Consider the following 27689-nt stretch of genomic DNA (forward strand, 5'->3'; position numbering starts at 1 on the left):
GATGTGCGAGTCATAGGTCTTTTATGAACAACGATAAGGTTTTGTATTCCACTCATGCTATATAGCTTTTTTCTGGGATGGTATCGGGATCCCGGCGCTTGTAATGCCAACGGTCAGAATCCTGACAGCAGCATCCCGATGCGCAAGATCCCGACACCTGGAAAGTAAGTATGCTAACCCTTCTCTGCTACCCCCTTCCGCAACCCTAACCCTCCCTTCCTGCAGCCTGACCATAAATGTCCCTCCCCCGTAACATAACCCTAACTTCCCCTGGTGGTGCCTAAACCTAACCCTCCCCCACCACCACCTCCACCTGCATCCTAAACCTAACCCTCCCACCCCTGCAGCCTAACCCTAACACTCCTCAATGGTGCCTAACCCACATCCCTGCAGCCTAAACCTCAAACCCCCCCCCCACACACACACACACACACACACACACACCGACCACTGCCTAAACCGAACCACCCCACCCCATCCCGTTGCTTGACCCTAAGGAGCCTCTGCAAACTTACATTCGGGATGCTGGCAGTTGGCATGCTGGCAGTTGGGATCCCAGCATCAGCATTCTGACCAGTGTCGGGATTCCGGTATCAGTATTCCGACCAGTGGCGGGATTCCAGCATCGGGATTCCGACGCCGGCATCCTGAATGCCGGTATGCTGACCGGATCCCAGTGAAGTAACACTGAATAAACGAATTTCAGATGCTAATTAAAACATTCATACTTAGACATATGATATATAGCTGCTCACCATATAAAATTAAACTTTCCAAACAGATGCCATTTAAATAGGTATTATTAATTGAATTCCCTTTTAAGCAGGTGGTAGCGTCACATAAACAGTTTACAGGTTATATAAAGAATATAAAGGATCCTATTGAGATATCTTACTTTTTCACACTCCAAGTCTAAGGAATCAACTCTCTCTTTAAGTCTCCAATGCTCAGACTCTGCATCCAGGAGTTCCAGTTTTACAGAGCTAAACTCCTTCTCCAATTGGTGGAACTTACTCTCCCACATCTCTGCCTGAGATGACGTTCTGCGATAATTTTCAAGTAGATCTCGATTCTCTTTTTCCTGTTAAATATAAATTATTTCTAAAAATATAAATATATTTTTATTTGAATATACAATTGAATCCTTCTTCAAAAGCTTATAAAGGTACACATCCTAGACAATGGTTTGACTTCCTGGAGACTGACATACCATAGGCAACGCAGGAGGGTTTCCAGTTGCCCGGAAACCACCCTCTTCTTGGGCAGCGACTCTGCAATTATGACAACAATAGCAATAGTATATAATATAATTACTACAGCTGCTGCCACAACATGCAGTTTACGGGACACAGCAGAGCTGCTGCACATGCCCAGTGGTAGCAGCTTCTTCAACCCAGTTTGCTGTGTGTGTGAATCTGAAACCCCAAATACTGCAATGGACCAGAGAGTAGCTGCTAGGATGAAGAGACGGGAGCCTTACCTTGAGGTGGAAGAATGTGTGCTTAGAAAGTGCAGTTCTGTCTCCTACTGGTTCGCTAATGTTTGTGTATTTATTCATTATGGGATGTTTAAGCTTTTCCTGACCACTTACTGTATTTTCTTTATATTAGTTAAATAAGTTTTATACAGCCTATACGATAGGCCATCTGTAGTGTTAAATATTAATACTGTATTTAATACAGTATTTTGGGTAGAAAAAGACCAATGTGTATATTAATGTCCAGGGTCGGTACTAGGGTCTTCTACCGCTTCCGCAGATTCCCGCAATTACTCCAAAACGGAAGACTGTAGATTGCGTTTGGAAACCCCCCTCTAGAAATCCTGTGTTTACCGCTGATACTATATTAACTTTTGATTTTAAAAAGTTGCTACATACAAGAGAGACTTCCCACCTAGAAGTAGCATAACAGCTTTTTAATTGTTTGGAGGGAAAAAAAAGACTGACTTACTTTGGAAGCCATTAAACTTTCATGGCGCATAATATCTGTCTTAGCACCTTGGAGTTTTAGCTTGCTATCCTGAAGTTCATCCTGGGAGTCTTTCAGTTTATGAGTTAATGTCTATAAACAAAAGAAAGCAATGCATTACTGTGATGTGTGATCCTACCCACTTGTCCCAATTTCTTTTTACTGCATGACTACCTGATATTTACTTGACAGTAGACTAAGATGAATGAAAAAATAAGAATTTACTTACCGATAATTCTATTTCTCGGAGTCCGTAGTGGATGCTGGGGTTCCTGAAAGGACCATGGGGAATAGCGGCTCCGCAGGAGACAGGGCACAAAAAAGTAAAGCTTTACTAGGTCAGGTGGTGTGCACTGGCTCCTCCCCCTATGACCCTCCTCCAGACTCCAGTTAGGTACTGTGCCCGGACGAGCATACACAATAAGGGAGGCATTTTGAATCCCGGGTAAGACTCATACCAGCCACACCAATCACACCGTACAACTTGTGATCTAAACCCAGTTAACAGTATGACAACAGAAAGGGCCTCTTAAAGATGGCTCCTTAACAATAACCCGAATTAGTTAACAATAACTATGTACAAGTATTGCAGATAATCCGCACTTGGGATGGGCGCCCAGCATCCACTACGGACTCCGAGAAATAGAATTATCGGTAAGTAAATTCTTATTTTCTCTATCGTCCTAAGTGGATGCTGGGGTTCCTGAAAGGACCATGGGGATTATACCAAAGCTCCCAAACGGGCGGGAGAGTGCGGATGACTCTGCAGCACCGAATGAGAGAACTCCAGGTCCTCCTTTGCCAGGGTATCAAATTTGTAAAATTTTACAAACGTGTTCTCCCCCGACCACGTAGCTGCTCGGCAGAGTTGTAATGCCGAGACCCCTCGGGCAGCCGCCCAAGATGAGCCCACCTTCCTTGTGGAGTGGGCTTTTACAGTTTTAGGCTGTGGCAGGCCTGCCACAGAATGTGCAAGTTGAATTGTGTTACAAATCCAACGAGCAATCGACTGCTTAGAAGCAGGTGCGCCCAACTTGTTGGGTGCATACAATATAAACAGCGAGTCAGATTTTCTGACTCCAGCCGTCCTTGCAATGTATATTTTTAAGGCTCTGACAACGTCCAACAACTTGGAGTCCTCCAAGTCGCTAGTGGCCGCAGGCACCACAATAGGTTGGTTCAGATGAAATGCTGATACCACTTTAGGGAGAAAATGCGGACGAGTCCGCAGTTCTGCCCTATCCGAATGGAAGATTAGATAAGGACTTTTATAAGATAAAGCCGCCAATTCAGATACTCTCCTGGCAGAGGCCAGGGCTAGTAACATAGTCACTTTCAATGTGAGATATTTCAAATCCACCTTTTTCAATGGTTCAAACCAATGGGATTTGAGGAAATCTAAAACTACATTTAGATCCCACGGTGCCACCGGAGGCACCACAGGAGGCTGTATATGCAGTACTCCCTTGACAAAAGTCTGGACCTCAGGGACAGAGGCCAATTCTTTTTGGAAGAATATTGACAGGGCCGAAATTTGAACCTTAATGGATCCCAATTTGAGACCCATAGATAATCCTGATTGCAGGAAATGTAGGAAACGACCCAGTTGGAATTCCTCCGTCGGAACCCTCCGATCCTCGCACCACGCTACATATTTTCGCCAAATGCGGTGATAATGTTTCACGGTGACTTCCTTCCGTGCCTTAATCAAGGTAGGAATGACTTCTTCTGGAATGCCTTTCCCTTTTAGGATCTGGCGTTCAACCGCCATGCCGTCAAACGCAGCCGCGGTAAGTCTTGAAAAAAACAGGGACCCTGCTGTAGCAGGTCCCTTCTCAGAGGTAGAGGCCACGGTTCGTCCGTGAGCATCTCTTGAAGTTCCGGATACCAAGTCCTTCTCGGCCAATCCGGAACCACTAGTATTGTTCTTACTCTTCTATGCCGTATGATCTTCAATACCTTTGGTATGAGCGGCAGAGGAGGAAACACATACACTGACTGGTACACCCAAGGAGTTACCAGTGCGTCCACAGCTATTGCCTGTGGATCTCTTGACCTGGCGCAATATTTGTCCAGTTTCTTGTTGAGGCGAGCCGCCATCATGTCTACAATTGGTCTTTCCCAACGGTCTATTAACATGTTGAAGACTTCTGGATGTAGACCCCACTCTCCCGGATGAAGATCGTGTCTGCTGAGGAAGTCTGCTTCCCAGTTGTCCACGCCCGGGATGAACACTGCTGACAGTGCTATCACGTGATTCTCCGCCCAGCGAAGAATCTTGGCAGCTTCTGCCATTGCACTCCTGCTTCTTGTGCCGCCCTGCCTGTTTACATGGGCGACCGCCGTGATGTTGTCCGACTGAATCAACACCGGCTTTCCTTGCAGGAGAAGTTCCGCCTGGCTTAGAGCATTGTAGATTGCTCTTAGTTCCAGAATGTTTATGTGAAGAGACTTTTCCAGACTCGTCCATACTCCCTGGAAGTTTCTTCCTTGTGTGACTGCTCCCCAGCCTCTCAGGCTGGCGTCCGTGGTCACCAGGATCCAATCCTGAATGCCGAATCTGCGGCCTTCTAATAGGTGAGCCTTCTGCAACCACCACAGAAGTGACACCCTTGTCTTTGGTGACAGGGTTATTCGCAGGTGCATCTGCAGATGCGACCCTGACCATTTGTCCAACAGATCCCTTTGGAATATTCTTGCATGGAATCTGCCGAATGGAATTGCTTCGTAAGAAGCCACCATTTTTCCCAGGACTCTTGTGCATTGATGTACTGACACTTTTCCTGGTTTTAGGAGGTTCCTGACCAGATCGGATAACTCCTTGGCTTTTTCCTCTGGAAGGAAAACCTTTTTCTGAACCGTGTCCAGAATCATTCCTAGGAACAGCAGACGAGTTGTCGGGATTAAATGGGATTTTGGAATATTCAGAATCCACCCGTGTTGTCTTAGCACCTCTTGAGATAGTGCTAAAGCTGTCTCCAGCTGTTCTCTGGACCTTGCCCTTATTAGGAGATCGTCCAAGTATGGGATAACTAATACGCCTTTTCTTCGAAGAAGAATCATCATCTCGGCCATTACCTTGGTAAAGACCCGAGGCGCCGTGGACAATCCGAACGGCAGCGTCTGAAACTGATAGTGACAGTTTTGAACAATGAACCTGAGGTACCCCTGGTGTGCGGGGTAAATCGGAACGTGTAGATACGCATCCTTGATGTCCAAGGATACCATAAAGTCCCCTTCTTCCAGGTTCGCTATCACTGCTCTGAGTGACTCCATCTTGAACTTGAACTTTTTTATGTAGAGGTTCAAGGACTTCAGATTTAGAATAGGCCTTACCGAGCCATCCGGCTTCGGTACCACAAATAGAGTGGAATAATACCCCTTTCCTTGTTGTAATAGGGGTACTTTGACTATCACCTGCTGAGCGTACAGCTTGTGAATGGCTTCCAACACCCTCTCCCTTTCGGAAGAGACGGTTGGTAAGGCAGACTTCAGGAAACGATGAGGAGGATCCGTCTCTAATTCCAACCTGTACCCCTGAGATATTATCTGCAGGATCCAGGGGTCTACCTGCGAGTGAGCCCACTGCGCGCTGTAATTTTTGAGACGGCCCCCCACTGTCCCCGAGTCCGCTTGAGAGGCCCCAGCGTCATGCTGAGGTTTTTGCAGGAGCCGGGGAGGGCTTCTGTTCCTGGGAAGGAGCTGCCTGTTGGTGTCTCTTCCCTCTTCCTCTGCCTCGTGGCAGGTACGACAAGCCCTTTGCTCTCTTATTTTTGTAGGAGCGAAAAGGCTGCGGTTGAAAGGTCGGTGCCTTTCTCTGTTGGGGAGTGACTTGAGGTAAAAAAGTGGATTTCCCGGCAGTAGCCGTGGCCACCAAGTCTGATAGACCAACTCCAAATAACTCCTCCCCTTTATACGGCAAAACCTCCATGTGACGTTTTGAATCCGCATCGCCTGTCCCCTGTCGTGTCCATAAGGCTCTTCTGGCTGAAATGGACATAGCACTCACCCGAGATGCCAGTGTGCAAATATCCCTCTGTGCATCACGCATATAGATAAATGCATCCTTTATTTGTTCTAACGACAGTAAAACATTGTCCCTATCTAGGGTATCAATATTTTCAATCAGGGATTCTGACCAAACTACTCCAGCACTGCACATCCAGGCAGTTGCTATAGCTGGTCGTAGTATAACACCTGCATGTGTGTATATATTCTTTTGAATAACTTCCATCTTTCTATCTGATGGATCCTTAAGTGCGGCCGTCTCAGGAGAGGGTAACGCCACTTGTTTGGATAAGCGTGTGAGCGCCTTGTCCACCTTAGGGGGTGTTTCCCAGCGCGCCCTAACCTCTGGCGGGAAAGGGTATAATGCCAATAACTTTTTTGAAATTATCAACTTTTTATCAGGAGCAACCCACGCTTCATCACACACGTCATTTAATTCTTCTGATTCAGGAAAAACTGTTTGTAGTTTTTTCACACCATACATAATACCCTGTTTTACGGTATCTGTAGTATCAGCTAAATGTAACGTCTCCTTCATTGCCAAAATCATATAACGTGTGGCCCTACTGGAAAATACGTTTGAATTTCTACCGTCGTCACTGGAATCAGTGCCCGTGTCTGGGTCTGTGTCGACCGACTGAGGCAAAGGGCGTTTTACAGCCCCTGACGGTGTTTGAGGCGCCTGGACAGGCATTAATTGATTGTCCGGCCGCCTCATGTCCTCAACTGACTGTTTAAGGGAAGATAAACCATCACGTAATTCCACAAATAAAGGCATCCATTCTGGTGTCGACCCCCTGGGGGGTGACATCTGCATATTTGGCAATTGCTCCGCCTCCACACCAATATCGTCCTCATACATGTCGACACCACGTACCGACACACACCGCAAACTCACAGGGAATGCTCTAATGAAGACAGGACCCACTAGCCCTTTTGGGGAGACAGAGGGAGAGTCTGCCAGCACACACCACAAAGCGCTATATATACAAGGGATATCCTTATATTAAGTGCTCCCTTATAGCTGCTTTAATATATATATATATAGCCATTAATGTGCCCCCCCTCTCTGTTTTACCCTGTTTCTGTAGTGCAGTGCAGGGGAGAGACCTGGGAGCCGTTCTGACCAGCGGAGCTGTGACAGAAAATGGCGCCGTGTGCTGAGGAGATAGGCCCCGCCCCTTTTTCGGCGGGTTCTTCTCCCGCTATTTTTCCAGTCAGGCAGGGGTTAAATATCTCCATATAGCCCCTATGGGCTATATGTGAGGTATTTTTAGCCTTGTATAAGGTTTATATTTGCCTCTCAGAGCGCCCCCCCCCAGCGCTCTGCACCCTCAGTGACTGCCCAGTGAAGTGTGCTGAGAGGAAAATGGCGCACAGCTGCAGTGCTGTGCGCTACCTTATGAAGACTGAGGAGTCTTCAGCCGCCGGTTTCCGGACCTCTTCACGCTTCAGCATCTGCAAGGGGGTCGGCGGCGCGGCTCCGGGACCGGACTCCACGGCTGGGCCTGTGTTCGATCCCTCTGGAGCTAATGGTGTCCAGTAGCCAAGCAGCAAATCCACTCTGCATGCAGGTGAGTTTACTACTTTCCCCCTAAGTCCCACGTTGCAGTGATCCTGTTGCCAGCAGGACTCACTGTAAAGAAAAAAACCTAAACTAAACTTTCTCTAAGCAGCTCTTTAGGAGAGCCACCTAGATTGCACCCTTCTCGTTCGGGCACAAAATCTAACTGGAGTCTGGAGGAGGGTCATAGGGGGAGGAGCCAGTGCACACCACCTGACCTAGTAAAGCTTTACTTTTTTGTGCCCTGTCTCCTGCGGAGCCGCTATTCCCCATGGTCCTTTCAGGAACCCCAGCATCCACTTAGGACGATAGAGAAACTAAGATGATTAAGACGAACAAAACCTTTTTATTATGGCCTAGAAATACCCCGGTATGTAGAAGAATGACTGATCCATTACCTGTATGTCTACCTTGTTCTTGGATAACTGGTCGTAGAGACCAGAATTCTCCTGAACTACAATCTCCTTTTCCCGCCCTGTGCGAGACAATTCATCGCTGATCTCGTCCAGCTGCCGACGTAGCCGGCTGATCTCCTGCTCATGACTGTTGACAGTTTTAGATGATTGCCTGAGGAACATTTAAAAAACTGAATTTGTAAAATACAAATAAGGAAGTTTCAAGAAAAAATGTATAATTATATTAAAAACCTGAGAATATTTCTGATAACTTTTTTCTTCATAAAATACACACATTACGCCTGTATTTGATTACCTACATTATTAAAAGTAAGGATATGTAATAAAACAAATATAATAATAATAATATAATACAACCTATTTTTAAACTGGATTATTGTACCTGCATAGGCAATAACTTTATAGATAACAATATATGCCACACTCTTACTTTCAAACCACTTAACTGATGATTTTTCCCTTCAAAAGCGTTAACAACATTGTTTTTTTAAATTTCTTTTATGTAAAAAAGTTGAAAAAGTACTTTTTAAAATATTTAAACATTATATTATGCACATCTGCAGGATGGATCTCCTCCTCAAAAACGGGGGGACAGGGTGGGACGGCGCAGTTGCATGAAATCTGACCATGCCAGTTAGGTGGTTACAAAATCATCACCACCACCATCAAATGGAAGAAGAATAATTGACCCCATCACAATGCATTTAGGAGTCTATTTATGTAACACTGCATTTTTTGGGCCAATTAACTAGGTTTCCTTATAACAGCGATAAGGAATGTGCTTTCAAATCTATTTACAATAACAGTCATGTCAGGAAAGCACATCTGATAAAAGGCGGTCTAGGAAATTATTGTATGCTACCGAGAATTGTTTTGCTGCTTGTTATTCACGGCAGAGAAAGAAGAAACTTGTGACCTGTTGTCTTTATAGCATAGGCACGGCCATTAGTCAGTGGATGCAGCCAGTCATATTAGTTAGAGAAAGAAATGGAGACGCTTTCAGCTTGCTGGAGAGGGATTAGAATATCCCTCTCCCGGAGGCAATTAGCTACAGTTTAGACCTGCCTGCCCATCCCCAGTCCAGATGCCATTAGCAATCCGAGACAAGCTCTTAAAAGTTAAGCTTTTTGGCGCTTGAAAAAGAATTATGGGGGTCATTCCGAGTTGTTCGCTCGTTAGTTTTTTTCGCAACGGAGCGATTAGTCGCAAACTGCGCATGCGCAACCTTCGCAGTGCGCCTGCGCCAAGTAAATTAGCACAAAAGTTTGGTATTTTACTCACGGCCTAACGAAGATTTTTCATCGTTCTGGTGATTGTAGTGTGATTGACAGGAAGTGGGTGTTTCTGGGCGGAAACTGCCCGTTTAATGGGAGTGTGTGGAAAAACGCAGACGTTTCAGGGAAAAACGCGGGAGTGTCTGAAGAAACGGGGGAGTGTCTGGGCGAACGCTGGGTGTGTTTGCGACGTCAAACCAGGAACGAAACTGACTGAACTGATCGCAGTGTAGGAGTAAGTCTCGAGCTACTCAGAAACTGCTAAGAAATTTCTATTCGCAATTCTGCTAATCTTACGTTCGCAATTCTGCTATGCTAAGATACACTCCCAGAGGGCGGCGGCTTAGCGTATGCAATGCTGCTAAAAGCAGCTAGCGAGCGAACAACTCGGAATGAAGGCCAATATGTAGTGCACTGTTATGCATTATTTTACATCTCTGCTATCTCCTGTTTTAGGAGTATCTTTACTAAAGTGCGGGTTTTTAGAAGTGGAGATGTTGCCCATAGCAACCAATCAGATTCTAGCTATTATCTTCTAGAAGGGCAACATCGCCACTTCTAAACAGCTGCACCTTAGTAAATATACCCCTTAGACTGTTGTTAAATAGTCCTGTTAAAGATTTTTAGGTAGTAAATAAGTATTTACTTCTAAGTAAGTATAGAGTCCACTCATAGGGGGAGATTCAAATGTTTGAAAAGTTAGTTGGGAGTCTGTTTTTTCCTATCTAATAGACAGGAAAAAACAGACACCCAACCGACTTTTCAAACATTTGAATCTCCCCCATAGAATGAGAATTAGGTGCAATCTCTGAGAGAGCGGTCAGATATTTTATGAAAACTAAAAATACTCCAACAATCTGTGCTGACAATAATGAATTAAACAATTAATTATGTAACAGCTGGATATTTAGCAACTGTTAAGGAAAAGAACCAGAAGAGTCTAAAACCAGCCCCCGCCACCATACAAGTAAAATAAAGTAATATGTACAGTAATTGAAAACTAGTGGTTTATAGTATTACACAGGCTTGTTCAATATGCAATGTCTACACATGGCAGACTTTCAAGGGAAAAAATATGCATGTACTGTTAATTAAAATGATTAAAATAAAATAAAATTTACGCTAATCAAAGCAAACAAAGGTAGTGTATCCTGTATGGGCCATTGATGAAGTGCAAAACAGCTGAGGTGCGGTGTATCTACAGGGTTTAGTCACATTATGATGACCACCAGATAATAGCCAGAGAAGCCTCATATGGACCAGGGTTCACTGAATTGTCGCTTTAGACATACGTCTGGTAGCCCCCAGGTGAGCTGCTCCACTGTAGTGTGTCGGTTTGCCCTCACGCACCTTCGTAGCCGATGTACACCTTTCACATAATGGCATGTGGTGCTCCGCAGTTTCCACATTGTTTACTCACAATGGTGCCATTTGTCCAGTCACGATACACCTTCACCACAGCAGCACACGAACAGTTCACATACTGCACTGTTTCAGAAATACTGCCACCCTTGGTCCGAAAGCCGATAATCATCCCTTTTTGCAACTCTGATAAGTCGCCCCTTTTACCCATGACAGCAACGAGTTATATGTGTGCAGACTGCCTATCACACACTTAATATACCCACCAAGCCAGCACATGACGTACGGGTATGGGTCGTTGGGTCGACACAACTTATGTCGACAGTCATTAGGCCGACCACTATTGGTCGACAAGCATTAGGTCGACAGAGTCACTAGGTCAACATGGTCATTAGATCGACAGGTCAAAAGGTCGACATGCGTTTTTGTACTTTTTTTGGTGTCGTTTTCTTCGTAAAGTGACGGGGAACCCCAATTAGTGCACCGTGTCCCCTCGCATGGTTCACTTCGCTCGCCATGCTTCGGGCAAGGCGCCTCGCTCCGCTGCCGCTGTGCTCGGTACAGGTTACCGTTCCCAATTGTAGTCCACGTGGATCGTAAGTATGAAAAAGTCCAAAAAGTGAAAACAAAATGTGAAAACTCATGTCGACCCTTTGACCTGTCAACCTAGTGCATGTCAACCTAATGACCACGTCGACCTACTGACCATGTCGACACACTGACCCTGTCGAACCTAATGCATGTCGACCTAATGACTGTTGACCTAAGTGGTGTCGACCTAATGACCGTATCCCTGACGTACTACATGGGCTACGCGCTGCTGACGTCAAAAAGAGGAGGTGGTCATACTAATGTGTAGAATTTCAACTTGTGGAGGAGCAGATGCTTGCAGCAGTTACCATGAGCATTTGGGCAGTGGGAGATGCCATTTTTGCAAAGTGTGGACTAGAATAAAACAAGATTTAATTTTTTGGTGTGAGATTATTGGAATTAGATAAAATGTTGGTTTAGGAGCATTGTTTACTTCAGTTTTGTACTAGGTCTGAGATGAAGGAGATCGGGTCTCATACTATACTTGTGATGGGTTCCATCTTGTGCCTCTATGATAGAAGACACTGGGATTGCTACGTCTAGTAGTACTTTGCCCAAGGTAAATCAAAAGTGCCACATGTAATAAAGGTAGTCCCAATGTCACTCTCATGAGCCATAAATAAGACTAATAAAAGTACACTACCAGAGAAATAGGTTTGTCCTCCTCTCCCACCACCTAGGCGCACTTCTTGCTTATGGGGACATCTCTAGATGGGGTGTGGATCATTGGGTCGACCTGGAAAAGGTCGACAGTGTCTAGGTCGACCCCAAAAGGTCAACATGCACAATGTTGACATTGGGAAAATAAGTCAACATGGACAAAAGGTCGACAGAAAATGTTGACACATGAAAAGGGTGACATGAGGTCTTTTGGGGGGTTTGGTGTCGTTTACTCCCGCTACCACTGCACTCGGCACAGGTTACTATTCCCAGTCATAATACACGTGGATGGTAAAGTATGAAAATGTTGAAAATGAAAAAAAATTGTAAAAAACTCATGTCGACCATATGCCGTGTTGACCATTGCCATGTCGACCTTTTGACCATGTAGACCTAATGCATAGACCAATAGTGGTCGACATTTGAATGTTGACCTTAGTACTGTTGACCTATCATCCAGATACCCTCTAGATGATCAGGTGCAAAACCAAGTTATTACAGGGAAACTGCTGTGGTGCACAATGTGGGAAAAGGCGCTGTACAATGAGCCCATTAGTACACAGTGTATAAAACAGGGCATGTAACATTGGGATTAGTTGTATTTAATAAATAAATGCAGTGTAGAAAATATTTCCCAAGCAATGGTTTATAGAATGGGCAATACCATTGAGGTTCTGATTATCTGTACTAGTGGCATCGAGGTAGCGAAAAGCTACAAAATTGTGTTAGTAAATTTTGTATTGTCCGGAATTAAGGGTATGTAATATGGTATGTCTTCCTTACTAATTGTGCAAGATAGGCAATGCATGCATATCATTCTTGGGGGGTTTCCTATTAGCAGTGGTAATTTACTGTTGCTAATAGGTTCACCAAGGGCTAGTCTATTGGCCCCGATGCTGGCATCCTGATCCCCCAATGTCGGCATTTATCGTGGATTATGCGACGCATGCCTCAGGCACACAAAGTATAATCCCCGATAAGTAGCCCCAGGAGACCCATTTCTGCGGCGATAAAACATGGGTCCGGGAACTTATCCCAGATCCCATGTGTTATTGTCGATAGCAGTAGTTTATCGCATGACACAAAATGGCTACAATAGGAAAGCCTGACGATAACATCAGTCTAATATTGGTAAACTACCACCGGCAATAGGATACTGGGATAAATTCCCGGACCCATATGATTTCACAATCACGACAGCAAAAAAAATGTCAGGTATCGGGATTTTGCTTATCTTGCTTCCAGGCAAAGGGCAGTTATCAGGGATAATTAAATTATACTATATGAAAGGCCTTCTGCAAAATATATAGCTGACTATATGACAGATCTCCAGCATGCAAACTGATAAACTGATAATGAAGTGTTACCGTGCAGATTCTTCCATCTCTCTGAGCATGCGCTGTATGTTGTTTTCCTGAAAGGTAAGAAGTCGTCTGTCAGCATACAGAGGGAACAGGCAGAACTTGTGGTTTTTAGCACTGGGGCAATGGGGTAAATGTATTACCCTCCGTTATGGGGAATAAGTGGTATCAGTGCACATTGGGGGTAATTCTGAGTTGATCGCAGCAGGAACTTTGTTAGCAGTTGGGCAAAACCATGTGCACTGCAGGGGAGGCAGATATAACATGTGCAGAGAGAGTTAGATTTGGGTGTGGTGTGTTCAATCTGCAATCTAAATTGCAGTGTAAAGATAAAGCAGCAAGTATTTACCCTGCACAGAAACAAAATAACCCACCCAAATCTAACTCTCTCTGCACATGTTATATCTGCCTCCCCTGTAGTGCACATGGTTTTGCCAAACTGCTAACAAAGTTTCTGCTGCGATCAACTCAGAATTACCCCCATTATGTGCACTGATACCGCTTCTCCCTCCATGTATGACAGCAGCGCAGTGAGTAAGGTGACATCATCGGCGCAGATGGTGCAGGGCAATGTAGGAGCAGTAAGTGGCACTGACCGTTCCGACACCTGTAGCTATCGATCCAGACAGCTGCAGTTGTTGTTACCCCACTGACAGTCACAGCAGTGGCTGCTGCCGACTCCGGGCCTCGGTATGGGAGATCTCGCAATAGAAGCGAGATCTAGCGCATGCCCAGTGAGCCGGCCAAAGGGGAGAGACATAGTGCATCAGCTGCAGGCACAGACAGGGATCGCCGGAGGGGGGAGATTTCACTCCCCCACTCTGGCATCAGATGTTCTTACATCTCAGGACTAGTGCTTCCTGCTTCGCCTCGGTAAACATGCAGGAATCTAAACAGCGACACGATCAGTGCCATGGTAATACATTTACCTCAATGTATACTATGCCACTAAGCAGATGGATAGGACCAGGTACCATGATGTGTACAACTCGGCATATGGGAAAATATTTGCATTTAATTACATGTACGCAATACTGTGAGTGTAATTGTATTCAGTAAGATTGCTTACAATTCTATATACGTACACAAAGACTCCTGCTTGCGACCTAGGGACTTGTCTATGAGAAATTATTTATTTCTAAAGGGCCCCATACACTACAACGATATGTCTGAGGGTGAAGTCGGAGGCGACTTCCCTTGAACTCTCCCGGGAGCTTCCCGAGAGTGGTTCCATACGATTCCATACGATTTGGTACATTTTGCATGCGATATATCGTATGTGATCCCAGCTATGCCTACGTGAACCGACATATCACGAGTGCAGCACTAATGACCTAGAGGAGTCGAACCGACGCTCACGAGGCTGTGCATCGGATCGGATACACAGCCAAAATGCCCGATTTCACCCTTTATATCGGCCAGAATTGGGCTGAAATCGGGCATAATCGTTCTAGTGACAACAAAACAAAAAAGAGCAAGTACAGATATTTGCACCTTGGTAAAGCTATGCTGCGCTGCAGGTGAGGTAGATATAAAATGTGCAGAGAGAAATGTAGATTTGGAAGGGACGTGTCCAAACGCAAAAATAAAGCTGTCTAGCACGTGTGGGCTACATGAAAAGCAGCCAATAATGATATTGCATGCAACACAAAACTAAATGTATTTGCAGCCCGTGCATTAGAGCAGGGTTTGTCAAGGTACACAGTTACTTGCTCTTATTTGCTCTACTCCCACCTCAGGTCCTAAGTGTTTTGATTGATCTCTTGCTTTGTCTAATGTAAATGCTCTTACTGCTACTTCCAGCGGGATGCCGTTTGTTTATTCTAGGTTCACAAGATGTGTCTATTCTGCAGAACTTTTACCAATACATTTGAAAAAATAGGATTTTAATTACCTACCGGTAAATCCTTTTCTCGTGGTCCGCAGTGGATGCTGGGGTCCACAATAGTACCATGGAGTATAGACGGGTCCTCTAGGAGCCACTGGCATTTTAAGAGTTTGAGAGTGTGGGCTTTTTCCTCCCTCTTTGCCCCTCCTACCAGACTCAGTCTAGAAACTGTGCCCAAGGAGACGGACATCTTCGAGAGAAGGATTTTACACAGATAGTGGCGAGATTCACACCAGCTCACACACAAGGCAAACCAAGCTAACTAGCTTGAAACATCAGCAACAGCTGAACAATATTACTTAACCAAGTTACAAAACAGTACAAAACCGAGAACTAAGCAGTACTGAACAAAGAAACCACTGCAGGATCACGAAGCACTAGGCGGGCTCACAGCATCCACTACGGACTGCGAGAAAATGATTTACCGGTAGGTAATTAAAATCCTATGTTCTCTTATGTCCTAGAGGATGCTGGGGTCCACATTAGTACCATGGGGATGTACCAAAGCTCCCAGAACGGGAGGGACAGCGCGGAGGCTCCTACAGAACTGATTGACCAAACTTAAGGTCCTAAGCGGCCAAGATATCGAACTTGTAGAACTTTGCAAACATGGTCAACTCCGACCAATAAGCCGCTCGGCAAAGCTGTAAAGCCGAGACACCCCCGGCAGCCGCCCAGGAAGAACCCACCTTACGAGTAGAGTGAGCCTTAACATGCTGGATAGTGAACCTGATCCAGCGAGAGATCGTCTGCTTAGAAGCCGGACACCCAAGTTTCTTGGGATCATACACGACAAACAGAGAGTCCGATTTTCTGTGACGAGTAGTCCTCTTCACATAGATTTTCAGAGCCCTTACAACATCCAAGGACTTTGATGAAAGTGAGGAGTCAGTAGTAACTGGCACCACAATAGGTTGGTTGATATGAAATGCCGACACAACCTTCGGAAGGAACTGCTGACGTGTCCGGAGCTCAGCTCTATCTTCATGGAAGATCAAGTAGGGGCTTTTACAAGACAAAGCCCCCAGCTCCAACACACGTCTAGCAGGAGCTAAGGCCAACAAAGTGACAGCCTTCCACGTGAGAAACTTGACTTCAACCCCTGTAGAGGCTCGAACCAATCCGATTGGAGAAACTGCAGCACCACGTTAAGATCCCCTGGTGCTGTAGGCGGCACAAAGGGAGGCTGGATGTGCAGAACCCCTTTCAAAAAGGTCTGAACCTCCGGGAGGGAAGCCAACTGTTTCTGGAAGAAAATTCATAGGGACGAAATTTGGACCTTTACGGATCCCAACCTCAGGCCCATATCCACACCTGCTTGCAGGAAGAGGAGATACCGTCCCAGTTAAAACTCCACCGTAGGAAACTTCTTGGACTCACACCAAGATACATATTTTTTCCAAATACGATGGTAATGTTTAGACGTTACTCCTTTCCTAGCCTGTATCAGGGTAGGAATAACCTTGTTCAGAATGCCCTTCTGAGCTAATATCTGGCGTTCAACCTCCATGCCGTCAAAGCAAATGTCCCCTGCTGCAGCAGGTCCCCTCGAAGAGGAAGAGGCCTCGGCTCTTCTAGCAGAAGATCCAGAAGATCCGCGTACCAAGTCCTTCTTGGCCAGTCCGAAGCAATGAGAATTGCCTGAACTCTTGTTCTCCTTATGAGTTTTAGAACTCTTGGAATGAGTGGAAGAGGAAGAAACACGTATACCGACTGGAACACCCACGGAGACACTAGGGCGTCCACCACCACGGCTTGCGGGTCCCTCGACCTGGAACAATACCGCCGAAGCTTCTTGTTGAGACGAGAGGCCATCATGTCCATTTGAGGTACACCTCAAAGATCTGTTACCTCCGTGAACACCTCCGGATGGAATCCCCACTCTCATGGATGGAGATCGTGTCTGCTGAGGAAGTCCGCTTCCCAGTTGTCCACTCCCGGAATGAAGATTCCTGACAGCGCCAACGCGTGTTTTTCTGCCCAAAGGATAATTTTTGCTACCTCTGACATTGCAGCTCTGCTCTTTGTTCCGCCCTGTCGGTTTATGTAAGCCACTGTTGTTACATTGTCCGACTGCACTTGAATGGCTCGATCTCGCAGAAGATAGCCCACTTGGAGAAGACCGTTGTAGACGGCTCTGAGTTCCAGAATGTTGATTGGTAGGCTGGATTCCAGGCTTGACCACCTTCCTTGGAAGGTTTCCCCCTGAGTGACTGCGCCCCAGCCCCGGAGATTTGCATCCGTGGTTAGAAGGATCCAGTCCTGAATCCCGAACCTGCAGCCCTCCAGAAGGTGAGGTAGTTGTAGCCACCAGAGGAGTGAAATCCTGGCTTTTGGCGACAGATGTGTTCTCTGGTGCATGTGTAGATGAGATCCCGACCACTTGTCCAGGAGATCCAGTTGGAAGGGCCGAGCATGAAACCTTCCGTACTGTAGAGCCTCGTAAGAGGCCACCATCTTCCCCAGAAGGCGAATGCACTGATTAACTGAAACCCAGGCTGGCTTCAGGACATCCCGGACCATTGTTTGTATCACCAACGCTTTCTCCTCCGGAAGAAACACCCTCTGCACTTCTGTGTCAAGGATCATTCCCAGAAAAGACAACCTCCTGGTCGGCTCCAAATGTGATTTTGGAAGATTCTGGATCCAACCGTGTTCCCTGAGCAGATGAGTCGTGAGAACAATGGACTGCAAAAACCTCTCCCTGGACAATGCCTTTATCAGCAGATCGCCCAGATATGGGATTATGTTCACCCCCTGTTTGCGGAGGAGAACCATCATCTCTGCCATCTCCTTGGTGAACACCCTTGGTGCTGTGGAGAGGCCAAATGGCAGTGCCTGGAATTGATAGTGACTGTCTAACAGTGCAAATCTGAGATAAGCCTGGTGAGGCGGCCAAATCAGAATGTGGAGGTACGCATCCTTGATATCAAGGGATACCAGAAACTCTCCCTCCTCTAGACATGAAATCACTGCTCTGAGAGACTCCATTTTGAATTTGAACACCCTCAGGTAAGGGTTCAACGATTTCAAATTCCAAATTGGTCTGACCGAACCATCTGGTTTCGGTACCACAAAAAGGTTTGAATAATAACCCTTGTTTTGCATATGAGGTGGAACTGGGACAATGACCTGTGATTTCTCTAATTTTAAGATGGCTTCCTGCAGGATAGCCCTGTCAGTCAGCAAAGCTGGCAAGCCTGATTTGAAGAATCGGTGAGGCGGGAATTCTGGAAACTCCAGTCTGTACCCCTGGGACACAATATCCTGTACCCAGGGATCCATAGCGGATGACATCCAGACATGGCTGAAACGTATGAGTCTCGCACCCACCAGCCTGTCCTCCAGGCTTTGAGGTCCACCGTTATGCTGAGGATTTTGAGGAACCAGACGCAGGTCTCTAGCCCTGGGAGCCTGCGGGTGCAGGCTTTTTGGATTTTGCCCGACCACCTCTAAAGAAATTGGTAGAAGGCTTGGGCTTTTTTGTCTTAGCGGTCCGAAAGGACTGCTGCACAGCTGAAGAAAACGGTTTCTTCGTAGAGGGAAGGAAAGGTGACTTACCCGCGGTTGCCGTGGAAATCCACGCATCCAACGATTCCCCAAATAGAGCCTGACCTGTGTAGGGTAGGTTCTCCACACTTCTCCTGGATTCCGCGTCTGTAGACCATTGGCGTAGCCAGAGTCCCCTGCGAGCTGATACCAACATAGAGGATATCCGTGCAGTCAGCGTACCCAGGTCTTTCCTGGATTCCAGCAGGTCTTTCATGGATTCCACCATGAACCCCGCAGAATCCTGTTTGTTACATAAAAACAATTCAATGTCACTTCTATCCATTGCATCCAAATCCTCTAGTAATGTGCCTGGCCACTTTACTATGGCACAAAAAAGGGAGAGAGAATGGGGTTGTACTGGTTAGGTGCACTGTGTAATGTAATAAAATATAACTTTTATTTGTTATTTATTAATAAAAAGACCCATATTGGGTCAACATGCGAAATATAGAGGTAAAAAAATATAGAGATTCAAGAATGTGCTCTGAGATAGAAAAGTGAAAAAGATTAAAAATTCATCTGCTCCGATGATTGCATTGGCTATTATATATATATTGATGTATTAATGTGTGTACATCCAAAAAAGTGTCCTTCTGGACAAATAAACACTATTGTTTCTCTTATGTTCCAAAAAACTGTGGCTATCTGATATTCTTCTATCAATTAATAAATGTTGTGCACTGCCAGTTTGTACACTCTTCACCAGTCACAATAAGATAAAATATCCAGCTATTGGATCATAATTAGAATAAATTGCAGTTATGCAGCTTGTCTAGCTATCAATTGCCCCCTACATAGGTGAACTGCAGTTCTGAAAGTTGACTTAATATAGTGTATTGATGCGACTGTACTTAAACGACATAGAGGCAGCCGCACTGTGATGATATCACGCTTCCCCCTTCTGTAAGAGGTGAGTATCCAATATTCCTATATTGACCCTGTGGTGGTCATATATCCTAACACAATACAAATCAATTTTGTTGTGAGATGGAATGAATTTGGCACGACTTTATTAATGGTGTGATTATAACTGTACTCCAGTGATTGTATCAGCATTTGTCCTATTAACTGTAATTCCTGTCTCGGTAGTACTATACTTCTCAGTCCCTGCTTAATTCAAAATACAAACTGCTGTTCAAGAGAGTGCTAAGGTTTATAAATAACCTGATTATTGGCACTACATCAGCATGAAATTACTCAGCATTTATACGATCGATAGATATTACCATACTGGCCGTGCTGTACTCGTTAACATCAGTTAGAGTATGTAATTCACATGCTGCTAGTGAAGATGTTGTTGGTTAATATGTCATAAATTAATAAATTAACCTTCAAAACATCCAAGGTATGGGATGCTGTGAGTGATAACGCTGTATATTGGTACAGATGGGACAGTACCTATGCCGTACCCGCTGAAATTAATTAGAACTCCAATTATCTGATATCCCTATATGAACTATATGATAGTCTTCTGGTTTGAGTCGATACTGGACAATTTTATTGCAAAATAAAATGGGTTTAGGCACACTTTACTATGTGTAAAACTGTGTTGCCACAATTGCACCAGCGTTTGTCCTATCAGCGGTGATTCAGGATACCCGTTAATACTGAGGGGAGTGCTATAGTTTGTGAATAAACTAGATAATGGTACTACAGCAGCAAATGATTGTTAAAACTGATCAGTGGATATTCCCGTATTAGCCGTGCAGTACTGATTACCACCAGTTGGAACATGTAATTAACATGCTGCTACTAATGAGGGTATTATTGGTTCAAGTACCAATGGACAGAACACAATGCTCCTCTAAAAGAGAGTGCTACGGTTTGCAAATAAATAGAATGTTGGTACTGCATCGGCATGTAGTTACTCGGCACTAGTCTGATCAGCGGGCATTCCCGTAATAGCCGTGCAGTGCTGATTGCCAACAATTAGAACATGTGGTTAACATTCTGCTGCTAATGAGGATATTACTGGTTCGAATGACAATAGACAGGACACAATGCTCCTCTAAAGGAGAGTGCTACAGTATGCAAATAATTAAAATATTGATACTGCATCAGCATGTAGTTACTCGGCACTAGTCTGATCAGCGGGCATTCCCGTATTAGCCGTACAATGCTGATTGCCAATAGTTCAGAATATATAATTCACATACTGCTACTGACAAAGATTTTACTGGTTAAAGTAACCATTAACCTAGAAGTCAGAGCTTGCAATGGTTTCTAATTGATCAGCCTTTATCCGATCCACGGGGTATTTCCGTGATCACCATGCAGCCATCTGACAACCGCGGGTACACACTATAATTAACAAATGAACTAAATATTAATACTGAATCAGCCTGTAATTACTCGACATTAGTCTGATCAGCGGGCATTCCCGTATGGACCGTGCAGTACTAGTTGCCACTGGTTTGAAACATATAATTCATATATTGATGCTAGTAAAAAGGCCTAGAAAAAGCTGTATGCGAAATGCGCGCATCGGCACCCACTTTTGCTCCGATGCTCTTACATTGATGAATGTTATATTGTGTGTACCCGTGGTTGTCAGATTGCTGCACGGTGATCATGGGAATACCCCGTGGATCGGACAAATGCTGATCAATTAAGAAACCGTTGCAAGCTCTGACTTCCATGTTAACCAGTAAAATCATTACTAACATCAATATATGAATTATATGTTTCAAACCAGTGGCAACTAGTACTGCACGGTCCATACGGGAATGCCCGCTGATCAGACTAATGTCGAGTAATTACAGGCTGATGCAGTATTAATATTTAGTTCATTTGTTAATTATAGTGTGTACCCGCGGTTGTCAGATGGCTGCATGGTGATCACGGAAATACCCCGTGGATCGGATAAAGGCTGATCAATTAGAAACCATTGCAAGCTCTGACTTCTAGGTTAATGGTTACTTTAACCAGTAAAATCTTTGTCAGTAGCAGTATGTGAATTATATATTCTGAACTATTGGCAATCAGCATTGTACGGCTAATACGGGAATGCCCGCTGATCAGACTAGTGCCGAGTAACTACATGCTGATGCAGTATCAATATTTTAATTATTTGCATACTGTAGCACTCTCCTTTAGAGGAGCATTGTGTCCTGTCTATTGTCATTCGAACCAGTAATATCCTCATTAGCAGCAGAATGTTAACCACATGTTCTAATTGTTGGCAATCAGCACTGCACGGCTATTACGGGAATGCCCGCTGATCAGACTAGTGCCGAGTAACTACATGCCGATGCAGTACCAACATTCTATTTATTTGCAAACCGTAGCACTCTCTTTTAGAGGAGCATTGTGTTCTGTCCATTGGTACTTGAACCAATAATACCCTCATTAGTAGCAGCATGTTAATTACATGTTCCAACTGGTGGTAATCAGTACTGCACGGCTAATACGGGAATATCCACTGATCAGTTTTAACAATCATTTGCTGCTGTAGTACCATTATCTAGTTTATTCACAAACTATAGCACTCCCCTCAGTATTAACGGGTATCCTGAATCACCGCTGATAGGACAAACGCTGGTGCAATTGTGGCAACACAGTTTTACACATAGTAAAGTGTGCCTAAACCCATTTTATTTTGCAATAAAATTGTCCAGTATCGACTCAAACCAGAAGACTATCATATAGTTCATATAGGGATATCAGATAATTGGAGTTCTAATTAATTTCAGCGGGTACGGCATAGGTACTGTCCCATCTGTACCAATATACAGCGTTATCACTCACAGCATCCCATACCTTGGATGTTTTGAAGGTTAATTTATTAATTTATGACATATTAACCAACAACATCTTCACTAGCAGCATGTGAATTACATACTCTAACTGATGTTAACGAGTACAGCACGGCCAGTATGGTAATATCTATCGATCGTATAAATGCTGAGTAATTTCATGCTGATGTAGTGCCAATAATCAGGTTATTTATAAACCTTAGCACTCTCTTGAACAGCAGTTTGTATTTTGAATTAAGCAGGGACTGAGAAGTATAGTACTACCGAGACAGGAATTACAGTTAATAGGACAAATGCTGATACAATCACTGGAGTACAGTTATAATCACACCATTAATAAAGTCGTGCCAAATTCATTCCATCTCACAACAAAATTGATTTGTATTGTGTTAGGATATATGACCACCACAGGGTCAATATAGGAATATTGGATACTCACCTCTTACAGAAGGGGGAAGCGTGATATCATCACAGTGCGGCTGCCTCTATGTCGTTTAAGTACAGTCGCATCAATACACTATATTAAGTCAACTTTCAGAACTGCAGTTCACCTATGTAGGGGGCAATTGATAGCTAGACAAGCTGCATAACTGCAATTTATTCTAATTATGATCCAATAGCTGGATATTTTATCTTATTGTGACTGGTGAAGAGTGTACAAACTGGCAGTGCACAACATTTATTAATTGATAGAAGAATATCAGATAGCCACAGTTTTTTGGAACATAAGAGAAACAATAGTGTTTATTTGTCCAGAAGGACACTTTTTTGGATGTACACACATTAATACATCAATATATATATAATAGCCAATGCAATCATCGGAGCAGATGAATTTTTAATCTTTTTCACTTTTCTATCTCAGAGCACATTCTTGAATCTCTATATTTTTTTACCTCTATATTTCGCATGTTGACCCAATATGGGTCTTTTTATTAATAAATAACAAATAAAAGTTATATTTTATTACATTACACAGTGCACCTAACCAGTACAACCCCATTCTCTCTCCCTTTTTTATACTATATGTCAGTTTGGTTGTCCTAGGTAGCACCCCCAGGAGATATGCATGAGGAATTCCGCATGATACATTTTGGGGTATTAAAGTGAGGTTCTTTCCCTCACTGTAGTCAAGTTACCGGATATTTGAGAGTGCAGATTCTTTCTTTAGTTCTTGTTGTCGCACTTTACTATGGCTTTAGAAATCCATGCACAGGCAATAGTGGGCCTTAAGGCCACTCCTGAAGCAGTGTATATGGATTTGAGCGTAGTGTCAATCTTACAATCAGCCATTTCTTTCAACGTGGTAGAACCAGAAACAGGTAAAACCACCTTTGTAGACAGTCTGGAGACAGATGCGTTAATTGGTGGGTTTTCCCATTTTTTCCTAACTCCCTCAGGGAAGGGAAAAGCAACCAGAACTCTTCTGGGATATGGAATTTTGTCTCCGTTTTTTTCCAGGATTTTTCAAATATAGCGTTTAATTCTTTAGACGCGGGAAAGGTTAGCGGGGCTTTCTTATTATCACTGAAGTAAGCCTCCCCAACCTGCTCAGGTGGCGTGTCATTAGTGTTTAACACATCTCTAATGACCTCAATCATGAGCTGCACCCCGGAAAAGAAAAAAGATTGGCTGCGCTTACAGTGTTGTTAGTATACCATAATTGTGGAGAGCTGACAACCGAGATATATAAAATATATTTATTAGAATAATGACACGCCAATAAAAACTGGTACACAATATATGGAAGAATTATAAAATTTGTATATACTCTGAAAAAACCGTAGATATATCTGATAAACAGTGTCCACAAATTAGGATGGTTATAGCAATGTATGGAGTATTAACTCAGTGCAGATATAGATTTGTAACACTGTTTAAGAAATGTATCATTACTATTGCAAGCTTATTAAAATTGTATCGCTTCAAGAATTTATCTTAGTAACAAATCTTGCTACAGGTGCAGAGGCAACATGCACACTGTAGCTAATAGATCATAGAAGTCCCAGCAGTGAATGGAATGACAATTATTAGTAGTATATAATTACCTCTCCTGGGGCTATGAACACCGAGCGTCCTAGGTGGAGTACACTATAGCCCACTAACTACTTGAACAAGGAGAGGAAGTGAGCTGAGTTGCTCTAACAGAGGCTGCTACTGTATATTTACCGGCGTCTTTATAATAGTTGACCAGGATATTCATGTGATCTCCCGAGGGCTAGAGGAAGTCCTTTGATGCCCACTTGGATGAAAACGTGTAATGACCGGTATTTCCAGTCGAATGTGCTGCTATTAATTGAGTGCGCCGTGCAATAGCGCTGGCCGGAGCCGCCGTTAATTGCAAGGAGAATCCTCTGATGGCTGTGAGCGCCGTATCGTAGCGCTGACCGTAGCCGTCCTTAATTGCAAGGGTAATCCTCTGTTGGCTGAAGGCGCCGTGCAGTGGCGCTGGCTGGAGCCGCCGTTTATTGCAGAGGTTCCAACGAGGGGGTAGCAGCCGCTGGAGATGTAGGATCAGGCGCTAGGCAGTAGCGTTAGCCGGAGCAGCCTCGTGTTAGTAGAGGGAATCTTCTATAGAATAGCGGGGAGCGTCCCCATAGATGAGCGATGCCAATGGGTTAGATTTGGTGGACGGTGATCAGAGTATAGGGGAGGAGCCTAACGCATTTCGTCACGAATCACGTGACTTTATCAAAGGATGCCGCCCCCCTCAGCACGTCCCCATCACCGTCTGAAGTATCAGAATCGGTAGCCGTGTCATCTTGCATAATTCGGGCAAGTGCAACTACCAGCGCTGTCTGTGTACCTTGATAGACTACACAGACTTTACACAGCCTCCCCCCTCCCTTCTACAACCCCCTAGTACCGTACAAGATAGCTGGAGTTGACTTGGAGGGACAGCTCTCCATGTCAGCGCTTCGAAGCAGGGAGACTGTTGCCAGCAGCCTCCCTGTGCCTAAACTCTAAGAAAAAAAATAAAACTAAAAGAACTCCTATGGAGCTCCCCTAGCTGTGACCGGCTCCTCCGGGCACATTTTCTAAACTGAGTCTGGTAGGAGGGGCATAGAGGGAGGAGCCAGCCCACACTCTCAAACTCTTAAAGTTCCAGTGGCTCCTAGTGGACCCGTCTTTACCCCATGGTACTAATGTGGACCCCAGCATCCTCTAGGACGTAAGAGAACTCAACATACTGTAATTATGACACTTGAAGCAAAGATAATCCAGATGCCCCTTAAGTAATGAGTAGTAGTACATTGGGAGAAATCATTGAAAGTTAAAATATAACTTTGCAGATCTGTGCACAATCTTGTGGAAATCTTCCCTCTCAGAACTAACACCCTGATCCTTCAGGGTGCTCACACCATTCACATTTCTTGAAGAAAATATCCCCTTGCCTTGCATTAAATGTTTCTAGCAACACAGAAGCATGGCCACTGAGATCTGTGACATATTACATAGGCATCTCCAGGCCTATGCAATGGCTAGTCTGTTCTGTTTATATGAGTGCAAAATAAAATTCCAGAAGTATATAACACAGGCAAGTGTCTCCAGCAATGTAGAAAATAAGCTGGTAACTTAGTGGCATGAAACTATTTAACAGTGCCCTGTTGCAAGGTTTACATATAGAATACACAAATATTGTATTAAAACAAAAGCACCTTACTTTTACTGCTAGGCTGTCCTCAAGTGAGGAAATCTTCTCAGCTTTCTGGTCCATGCTGTATAATAAGTTATCCTTCTCCTTGTCCAGCTCAGCTATGGTTTTCTGGAGGATTGTAATTTCTTCCTGATGGACAAGGTTTCTGTTAGACTCTTCCTCTATGGATGAGAAATATAGTATGAATAAAATAATAATGCACAAGGAGACAACACTGGCTTTGGACAGAGCATATAATAGATATGATGTTGGGGGAACCTGTATGAGCATCAGAGGAGTAGCACCATGGTGTCCGGATCAAGGATATGAATTGGTGTCGTCCCCCAACCCCCCCCCCTGTACTGAATGGGGGGCAGAGCCAACATGTGGGTGCATGGTACATTTGAAAAAAAACAATATTTAAAAATCCTAAATTGGTGACAGGGCCGGTTTTAGACCTTGTGGAGCTCAGAGCGAAAGTTTCCATTGGGTGCCCCCCATGTCTAAAATAGGGTCAGTGTGTGCCGAAGGCTTGCAACAACAACAACAACAACAACAACAACAACACAGGGGCCTGGCAATACGGACGGTGTAATGGTTAGCATTACTGCCTCACAGCACTGAGGTCATGGGTTCGATTCCCACCATGGCCCTAACTGTGTGGAGTTTGTATATTCTCCCATGCATGGATTTCTCCCGGGTATTCTGGTTTCCTCCCACAATACAAAAATATACTGGTAGGTTAATTGGTTCCCAACAAAAATTAACCGTGTTGTGTGTGTGTGTGGTAAGGAATATAGATTGGAGCAGGGACAGATGTGAATATTCTCTGTAAAGCGATGTGTAATATGTGTGCACTATATAAATAACTAGTAATAAATAATGGCTTCATTGGGAAGGTGCATGGCCACAGAATAGTACCAATTCACATTACACCGCACAGTAGTATCCGTTATTCACATTACACCACACAGTAGTACCCCTTATACACGTTATGCCACGCAGTAGAGCCCCTTATACACGTTACACCACACAATAGAGCTCCTTATACATGTTACACTATGGTTGAGCCCCTTATACCCATTACACCATGGAAGAGCCGCTATGGAAGTAGCTGTATTTAACTATTTACTTGGAATAAATGAAAAACACTATATATGTCCCGACTGACCTCACAACACCCCAATTCCGTAATGAAAATAAAGTCCAAAATGTGACCCCCCCCACAGACCTGATAACCTCCCTAATCTCTGAATTATAACACAATTGACCCCCCCAGATCTGATAATCTTCCAATACCTCAGTGAAAATAATATCCTAGAACTGCCATCCGAGACCTGATAATCCCACTATGCTTCAAGGGCGCCCTCTAATTTTTTCAGCACCCGGAGCTCGCGCTCCACTGGAGCCACCCTCGCTACACCCCTGATCAGCATCTTAAATGATCTTTCATTAATTGTAAAATTGAGTACATAATGATAACTTATATATAACTAGCTACCAATCCGTCAAAATGACTAAACAACAAAACATTATTATCTGTACTGGCGACAGTGCGCACCCGAATGGAGCAACACTTAAATTGCTATGTTGGGTGCCATCTAGTGACCGCCGGCTCGCAAAACTTAAATTTCCCCATAGAGGTGAGGAGGAG

General features: G+C 44.4%; 1 protein-coding gene across 3 annotated transcripts in view; it reads right to left on the reverse strand.

Moving 5' to 3' along the window:
* The window catches only part of TSGA10 (testis specific 10), a 184649-nt gene that overhangs the window by 55134 nt on the left and 101826 nt on the right, over positions 1 to 27689 (reverse strand). For all 3 annotated transcript variants that reach the window (XM_063953349.1, XM_063953351.1, XM_063953350.1), the window contains 5 exons: positions 26063 to 26217; positions 13210 to 13256; positions 7938 to 8106; positions 1950 to 2060; positions 896 to 1081 (listed from right to left, as the gene is read on the reverse strand). In XM_063953349.1, the coding sequence (XP_063809419.1) occupies positions 896 to 1081; positions 1950 to 2060; positions 7938 to 8106; positions 13210 to 13256; positions 26063 to 26217 (668 nt within the window). The remainder of the gene's footprint in view (positions 1 to 895; positions 1082 to 1949; positions 2061 to 7937; positions 8107 to 13209; positions 13257 to 26062; positions 26218 to 27689) is intronic.

The sequence above is a fragment of the Pseudophryne corroboree genome, chromosome 2, assembly GCF_028390025.1.
Source record: "Pseudophryne corroboree isolate aPseCor3 chromosome 2, aPseCor3.hap2, whole genome shotgun sequence".
In the NCBI taxonomy this organism is placed as follows: Eukaryota; Metazoa; Chordata; class Amphibia; order Anura; family Myobatrachidae; genus Pseudophryne; species Pseudophryne corroboree.